The 9,244-nt window shown below is 34.0% G+C and overlaps 1 protein-coding gene across 1 annotated transcript; it reads left to right on the forward strand.

Moving 5' to 3' along the window:
• The first annotated feature begins 5,503 nt into the window (after positions 1–5,503).
• On the forward strand, positions 5,504–8,726 carry LOC132171418 (uncharacterized). Its single transcript, XM_059582728.1, has 2 exons — positions 5,504–5,957; positions 8,076–8,726. The coding sequence occupies exons 1-2, from the start codon at positions 5,675–5,677 to the stop codon at positions 8,456–8,458; spliced, it is 666 nt and encodes a 221-aa protein (XP_059438711.1). The 5' UTR covers positions 5,504–5,674; the 3' UTR covers positions 8,459–8,726.
• Positions 8,727–9,244: the final 518 nt, after the last annotated feature.

Below are 9,244 nucleotides of genomic sequence, written 5' to 3' on the forward strand. Positions count from 1 at the left end.
AAAAGGTCAAAGCCACAATTTTCTATCCCAAGTCATTTGGGCAACTTTGAAGGTTCTGCTCGTTATGGGTGTTGAAAGTCAGCATGGTGAAATGGTAAGTGGTCTAATTTCTAATGCCATGAGCTTGTTCTTACTTCCAACAGTATGACCTTTTTTGTCATGGGAAAAATTAAACGCTTTTAATTTAGTTCTTAAGTTTTCAATTTTGTCTTTGGCTTTTATCTAATTTTAAATAGATTTCATCCGTCAACTTACTGTCTAATTAATTAATGGTATGTCATGTAAGACCAATCAATTAATGTCACATGGCTCTCGTTTGACTCCTCATATGCCAAACAAAAAAAAATCATTCACATACAACACCAACATGGCCAAGAGATTCAGAGAAGAACCCATTACAAGAGCATTATTAGATAGAGATTCTTGCACTCATTGGCTCCATGTTCTAACTTCTGAGTGGGCTCAAACACATTGTCCTATTAGAATGGTCCATGGGCCGAAATGGCCCTCATGTCCAGCCCAATTCTATATCTCTCCTTGCCCTTATGTTTTCTTTCTAAGCTCTGATCCAAGTTGCCTTCGGCCATAGACTGATTAAACTATTTAAGATTGCATGCAGTGATTACACCCACCCACCAACTCTAGTGTTGAATGATTTATTGCCTGTCAACAACAAAGCAATTTACTAAAAGAAAAAGGATTAGAAAGGGTTGTATAATAGTTTTATTGTAAATCTTTTACAAATTGACCCGATAATGTACGTGCCACTTATTACTGTCACTAAATAATTAAATTTATTTGTTTAATTTTTTCACTACGTCACACTTACACATGTTAGTCATATAAGTTAATAAAAAATTGTAGTAAAATTTATAATATCCCCAATAAAAAAGAAAAAAGATAAAATACAATGTATTCCGCCGAAAACTGGCGAAAAGTCACTCCGATGATGTTTTAGGTCATTCTCTCAACCTGCCCCGATTCAGAAGCAGTTAGTTGATATGATAACCACCACGTTGCCCCCACCACCCACATTTATTTGCGTAAACCCATCACCATCCTTCTCCTCTATTTATTTTCTACATGTAAATTAAAATAATAAAAGTAACATGCTTCCAAAAGCAGATATGCTTTTTAACTTTTGCAACTGCCGTTCATAATGGATGGTTAATCACCAACTTATTAAATCAAATCATATACATCACAAAAGGTTAAGGCAATGTCAACCAAAAGATAACATAAAATAAGAAGAAGAAAGTTTTTTTTTTTCCTTCAAATTGGATCGAAGGAACTGTTTTCAACTCATATGATTTTAAATACATATGAGAATTATATGTTATAAAGATAGATAATAATTTTCTCTAACTTAGTTTAGAAGAAAACGCTGTCCACTTAAAATGAGGATTGCATGAGTTTTAGGGATACCAATCTCCAAGGGTTTTGAGTTCCACCAATATTATAAGTTTAAATCGTGCCTTTTGGCACAAGCACAAGGATAACATATTGCCTTGAAGTAAATTTTTTGGATGGTTAGACTTATCGACGGGCTTTTGCAAACTATGGAGGAATTTCGCTGGCCTCTGAGGGATTGAAAAAGTCTATGATGCTTAAGTCAATGGATTAGTTTAAGGAGACTGAACTTGAGTTGCTTAGAGTGTTATTTATTGATTATTTTTCGTTGTTTAAGTAAAACTTGTTGATGTGATAATAATTGAAAGTGTCCATTGGTTTTAATTAGGTAGGGTACTGAAATTGAAGGAACAAAATAAGAAGGGAAGATTGAATTATTGGAGTTGTGGAAGGAGAAGAAATATCCTGTTTGATATTTTAGGTGCTGTTTTTTTATCGGAAGAGAGGGAGGAGCTGTTGATGTTGAGATGAGAAGCAATGAAGGATACGAAAGAGACAGAGAAAGAGAGAGAGCCACAAAAAGAAAAAGAAAAAGAGAAAGATGATGACTCTTTTGTAGCGAGGAAATCACAGAGAAAGCCAGAAAGGAAAAAAACAAAAAAGATTTTTGTTTCTTTTTTCCTTTTTTATTTATTTATTTTCAAAATAAAAATATTCATTAAAACATGTTAATTCTTGTGTTGGCTTAATTCAGTTTTAAAATACAGAGGTTACTGTCCACGGGCTCAAATACTGATATGGAATGCTCAGAATCAAATCTCCACCGTTCATAATGTAGATTCATGTGTCATGAATGTCCCTGTAAAATTTCAGCTCAATCAGACCACAAACGCCGATCGATCGGAGCTTTTGATCAAGGCAGGACAACATTTCCAAAATATTGTTTTCTCCCTACTGCAGGCCATGTCTGGACACGGTGCTAGGCTGTCCAGACAGGTTTTCCAGCAAGCATATTTTTGCTCTACAAGGCCATGTCCGAACAACCCATTAACCTGTCTGGACACCCCGTACCTATTATGCCCAAAAACGTGTTTTTAGTGGGCTCAGGTATAGGGTTTGATGTACTGATATATATATATCATTATAGAAAGAGAGATGTACGAATTTTCACCCCTAGAGAGTTCGTCGAAGGCTGTACTAAGAGAGATCATATGTGGTGAGCGTTAAATTGAATCTCTTAGAGTTTTAGTTATTCTTTTGATAAATCTACGATTGAGAAGTCTATTGGAAGGGTCCGGTAAAGGAGAATCATGTTGAAGAAGATTGTGAGCAAGGAAACGAATTGTAGACTTGTCAATCTTACAGAGCCAATGTCTTGCAAAGGGTTGTAAATGTTCTTAGTGTCTGTAATCTCTGGATAATCTTTTAATAGTGATTTCCTCGGTTTAGCTGCTCTGAAGAGGTTTTACTTTTAGATTGTTTTCTAAAAGGTTTTCTCCTCCTCACCAAAATCCTTGTGTGTGATTGTTTATATTTTGGTGATTCTTTGCTTAAATTTAAATATTGTTAATTCCGCATTAATTGGGGTTTTGGAGTCGGCATAGCGTTTTTTAATTGGTATCAAAGTGAGTTCACTCTGGTTGGATTGAATTTCTGAGCGAGATCTGTTAACTCCTATTTGCTATGAATATTTCTCAAGGGGAATATGATCTTATAAGCTCCTTCAACAATTTATTGAAAAAATTCACTCTTTTGAGACATCAATATATACACAAATTGTTTGGAAGATTTTCAAGATCTTGAATATGTGAAAGAATCTATTGTTACTAAATTGTTTGAATCACATGCTTTAATTGATTCTTTAAAATCTGAAATCTTGTTTTAGGTTCTAAAAGTTGACTTGTTTTTCAAAACATTTTTTTCAAATAAAAAATAAGCAGCATTTCTCTATGTTTCAAATTGGTATGAATCACTGATGAGTTTCTTGTCATTGGGCCTCGTAGATAGCTTATAGTTTAAGCTAACCCTTTTAAAAAATGCACACATATAAATGTGAGTCTTTCATTCAATCATACTTTTTTTTTTTTTTTTAATTAATTAAGGGAAAGGGGTTATATGATTAATCGGGTGGACACCCTGACAACAAATCCCAATAGGTAAAAGCAGTATAAATACAGTAACAAAGTCTGGATCAGTCCAAAAGAACCAAACAGCAGGCAATGGTAATGCCTATAATCCCAGAAGAACCATAAACAAGCCAAACCTTTTCATTGTTTAACCTAAACGTCATTCACAGCATTCTAACCATGTTACCATAAGCTGGTAAAGTAGCCTAAGTTCTCTGTCACAAAATAATTTGATAGTCTACATCATACTTATCATCTCAACCACTAAATTAATATGGCAGTTATGCAATACCAACAATACTTTTTCTAATATGATCTTCTTCTTCTTTTTTCTTTTTTCTTTTTTTAATTTAGATTGCATATTGTGCCTAGTCTACTCTCATTCCCCATATTTCTAACCATTAATAGGCCTTTTTTTTAAAAAAAAAAAAAAAAAAAATTTATAAACGATTCATCAAAATAGACAATATCATTTTCAATTATAGCCCTGCAGTAAAAGATAAGATGGATTTGATGATTACCATCACTTGCATAATATGTCAATTTCCTTACAGCCAATTCTTATATGTATGTATATATAATCAACTTGCTTAACAAAAATGAAAATAAATTAAATTAAATTAAATACATAATCAACTCAAGGACAAGTATAAAGTGTTAAATGAGTTCACATGGATTAAAAGAAACTCATATAATAAGCTAGATTAAGCATTTTTCATTTTAGAGCAATTCAGTCAAGAGGTTTGCATTTGGCTTCTTCTTGATGCAACAAATTTGTAGGAAGGGCTGTGAAAATGCATTTTCCCCTTTCCTTTGAAGTAGGGAGACCCTTCTTCCCCACCATTTCAGCCTATTATTTTTAGGGGTTTTACCAATCTTAATGGTAGCTGGAGTTATTACTTTTAAATTAAATAGTTTAGATTGATAGATAAATTATCTCAATATTTATTATTTTTAAAAAATATTTCCTTTGTTAATACTAAAAAAAGAAAGTGTCATTACAAGACATAAATGTGGAGGTAATTTTGAGTATTTTGTGTTTTGAATTGTCTTTTTTCTTCTTTTTTTTTCTTTTTTTTTTTTTAAAAAAAAAGGAAGAAGAAAGAAATATTACCAAACAAAGCAAATTATTTTATAATTAATTATATCTTAGTATGTTGGGATAATAATATTTGGATTATTTATTTAAAAATAATCATTACAATTTAAAACCTCTAATATAAATCATTTAAAATTTTTAAGATATTCTATTCTGTAGAATTCCTTAAATTCCAATTACTATTTAAAATTAAAATTTATGAGATTTTGTCACATCAGTATATATCACTTGTAAAAAATATGATAAAATATGGTAAATCTGAGATGAATAGGTTGATAAAATTAATGAATACTAATATGAAAAAATGGTTGAAATTTTGGAACATGAATTAAAAAAAAAAAAAAGCTATAAAATAATTGTTTATGTTTTAAAAAATAAAGAAAAAATGTCATTAAAAAAGTAAATTATGATTGTACTATAGAAGTGTTTTAGAAAATTTGATTATAATATACTTTCATTCATAGTTCATAGTCAAATTAAGGATTAAAATAATTATTTTATCATACTTTCTTTCATTTTTGATAATAGCTATTTTTTTTTAATGAAATAAATTTTAGGTGATAAAATACCCCGAGAAATCTGAGTAATTCTATAAGTTCCTTCTGTGTCTCTCTTGAGTCATTCAAATGATATGGCTATTAAAATCATAATTTGATCAAAATTCAATAATGATCAATCACAAGCCTAATGATGATTTTAATAGTCACATTATTCTTGAAAGAACTGAAGAGAGACACAAGATGGACTTGTAGCATTACTCGAGAAATCTAGACGGTCTTAATCCAAAATTATCCTAATTTAAGACCCTAATCGTGAATATCAGATAACCCACCCGGATAAGCAAAAAGTCCTTGATTCTAAATAAACATTGGCTAGGGACTCTCTGCGAAAATTTCAAAAGTCCTCCTTCTATGCTTCTAGCAGAAGGAAAGAGAAAGCCCCCATTTCTTCATTCATATCTTTAGGCTCTGAGCGAGAGAGCGTGTGAGAGAGACTCTGACCCAACAATTCGCGCCTCCCATACACCCCATCCTATGATAACAACCTACACTCAACCAATCTCGACCAATCCCTCGCAGTCCGATCTCTGATATCAAAAATGCAGCAGCTATTGTTCGCGGTGATATTCTCGGAGATGGGTCTGATACTGGTGATGCTGTTCAAGACCCCCCTGAGGAAGCTGGTGATCGTGGGCCTGGACCGGGTCAAGCGCGGGCGTGGGCCTGTCATGGTCAAGACCGTGGCGGGAACGGTTCTGGTGGTGCTCATGTCCAGCGTCTACAGCATGGCCAAGATCCGTAGACGTAGGATCGACGACGGCGCGGTCAATCCCACGGATCAGGTTCTCATGGCCAAGCACCTCCTCGAAGCCACTCTCATGGGTAATGATCAGTTTTTTATTTTTCATTTATTTTAGCGAATTAATTGTGGGGTTTTTTTTTAAGCACAATATTGTATTATAACCTTTATTTATGGTAAATTCTTTGAATTTTATCATCTTTAGAGAGATGATGGTTTTAAATGCAATGCCATATCAATTCGATGTGATTTAGAGTTTGAAAGTCATTAATTATTAATTATGATTAAACTGTTTGAATTTTTCTTTCGCTTTTTTGGATTTTGTAGAAGAAGAAATTGGTTTTTTCTTTTGTTTGAATAAATCATAGTAGGGAATTGTGGTAATCTATTAATGAAACAATTTTCTTGATCGTGATTTACATAATCCAAGTGATTTGATTTTCTGGGTCATGTTAATAAGGAAATAAGATCTCTGTGGTGTGTGGAACGCTTACTTTATAGATCTTAAAGCTAAAATGTACCGTTAATTATTTTAAATCTACTTGAGAGATCCATTTTATTCATTGAAATTGTTCATAGTAGCAGTCAATGCTTGGATCATTGCATTGCTTATCCTGGTTATTAAGGAATTACTTAATCAGCAAACAAAATGCTTGTCCTGTATTTTTGTTAAATTTATAATTTATTATCTTTACACTTTTCATTTTGAAACCTCTTTTAGTATTAATTAGATGGCTCATGATGCACTAGATTTTCCAACATACCTCAACGGTAGAGTTCGTAAAATTAGAACCAATCTTTTGAATTAAATTATTCAAATTTTACCACCTTAGCATATAATTTAGTCAAATACAATGAATTACTAAAATTGAAGTAGCTCACTTCCAATTCAAGCGTCTCCTGTTTCCTCCCATTTTTAATGAATGAATACCTCATGCTCAAAAGTGAATCAAAAGGCCAGAAAAATGCCACATCATTTACACAGAATACTATGAGCTTGTTTGGGATTATGTTGAGAAATATAGTTTTTGTCCATGGAAAAAGCCTAAAAGAGATTTTTATAAAAAGCTTCATTTTCAAGCTTCTTTTTAGAGCAAAAAAGTAGAAAAAAAATAAAAATAAAAAATTACCTTTTTTAAGTTTTTTTACCAAATGGACCGATTTTTTCTTGGAACAACTTTTTATGCACTAAAAGCACTTTTTAAGCTCCTTAACGCATTCCCAAACAAGTTCTAATTATAACATCATAATTAACTACATATTCTCTTGTTGTTAGCTACTCCACCTTCTCTGGCTAATCATAGTAATGGAATCCCTAGCCTTCTTCCCTTCTCTTTGCATAAACATTAGCAGGTAGCAATGATTCTATCCCCATTTACTATTCAAGTATCTTATGATAGTTTCCACTTTATTGAAGTCACTCATTCCTTTAAAAATAAGATCTTCATAGCTGACCATCTTGGCCTCGGCATCATTTGCAAGCTTTGCCACCAGTTTACCCACCTCCATTTCACCATGATCCTCCTCCAAACCCAGTGCAATCGCAACCTCACTTGCCAATTGCTCATCAAGTCCTTCACTGTTAAAAAACCTCAATTTGTCATCCTCACCCTCACCACAATTCGTATCCACACAACCACCTACTTCACTGGTTTCAGCACCATCAACCTCCGAATTAAAGCCAATACCATCAATCTTTCCTCCGTCAGCACTAACAAAAATGAGTTCAAAAACAGGTTTGACATTGGATCAAACAACAGATCTACACAAATGAATGCAAAAAAAATGCCAGAATCTCAAGCCATGAATCCTGAAGCTTACTTCACTAGCTTTAGGCCAGTTGGTTTTTTTGAGGAGCCCATAGGTTTACTGGAGTCTTTAAGGGGAAGTGTTGCTGTCGCAAGAGAGGAGAAGAGATGGATTTGTAGTTAACATCAACGTTAGTATTCTATGTGCATGACATGGTCTTTTTCTTGCATTTGGATTGATTTTTTAACATGTGGCATTCATTCATTTAAAAATATCAGGGAATGGAAGGTGCTTGAATCGGAGGTGAGCTGCTCTCCCTTAAAATTTACATGTACAGGATTTTTGTTTCAGGATTGAACTTATTGTTTGAGTTTGAACCCTATTTTGCTCAGTGACTGACTTGTTAGCTATTGAACTATATTAAGATTTAAACTTGGGCTAATTACTTGCAGGGTCTTCTCTATTTCTTGCACTAATGATGGACAGACTACATCATTATATCAGAGAGCTGCGCATACGGAGAAAGAGCATGGAAGCTGTTAAGAATCAGAACCGAGGACCCGAAGATGGGAAATCTGGTGGTTCGGAGGAAATCAAAGCATTGGAGGAAGAAACAGCCACACTGCGGACAAAACTCAAGCAGCTGGAGTCGGAGCTGGAGACGAGGACAAAAGAAGTAAATGGTGCAGAGGCCAATGCAGTTGCGTTAAGAAAACAATCTGAAGGGTTCCTTCTCGAGTATGATCGCTTGCTTGAGGAAAACCAAAATCTCAGGAACCAGTTGCAGTCATTGGACAGGAGATTGTCGCATTCTGGTAGCAAGAAGAATACTTAAGGAACACAACACCTCTTGCAATTCTTTTTAAGGTTTTCTTTTTGGTGTTCATGGTATTTTTTGCGAGTTCCACAATGGTTTGGTTGATTACAGTCTATGCCCCCATATGTGGTAAAAGGCATCCCCGCCCCCAAAGAAAAAAAAAAATATAGGGTTTTCAGTTTGTGTGTTTTTAACTTATGTAGTGCTTAAGTGACGAAGTAGAAATGATCAATTTTGTGCTGACAAAATAGAGAAAATATTTACTGCTGATTTTGGTTTCTTTTTATGAACATGTGTTTTCTTACCTTGTTAGATGTGATTCTTACTGCACAACAGTTGAACTACTCTAGATATTCATGAAGTTACAGAATTTTCTATTGTAATTGGTGGCTGCTGTCTTCTGTCAACAGGCGTTGAGAGTAGATCATAAGTCCACATTTGTGTTTTAAGTCCTTGTGTGGCCTGGTTACAGTCCTCTTAGTTTATTAAAAAAACTGTGAATGGGATCATTTTCACGCAAAAGCCTGGTGCTTTTGAGTGCAGTGAGCAGCATCAAGCCCAGGAGGACCATGACAGAGAGAGTTACCAAGACAAGCATTAGCCCGAGTGCTGTGTCACCTTTCAGCTCCTGTGCGTATTCCACAGTGGCCAGAGCAAGAAAGGTAAGCAGGAACGAGTAAGCAGTAAGCCCACCATGCATCATTGAACCTCCTGAAGGATTTCTTGAAAAGGGGCTGGCCTTTTTTTTTATTTTTTATTTTTATTTTTATTTTTATTATTATTATTTTTTATGGTCCCTTCTTT

The sequence above is a fragment of the Corylus avellana genome, chromosome ca2 (assembly GCF_901000735.1).
Source record: "Corylus avellana chromosome ca2, CavTom2PMs-1.0".
NCBI classification, from domain to species: Eukaryota; Viridiplantae; Streptophyta; class Magnoliopsida; order Fagales; family Betulaceae; genus Corylus; species Corylus avellana.

Excerpts from the sequence above, each read along its gene's own strand:
- LOC132171418 (XM_059582728.1), top strand. The coding sequence starts at position 5,675 with ATGCAGCAGCTATTGTTCGCGGTGATATTCTCGGAGATGGGTCTGATA. Across the intron at positions 5,958-8,075 it reads CCTCGAAGCCACTCTCATGG|GGTCTTCTCTATTTCTTGCA; the intron begins GTAATGATCAGT and ends AATTACTTGCAG.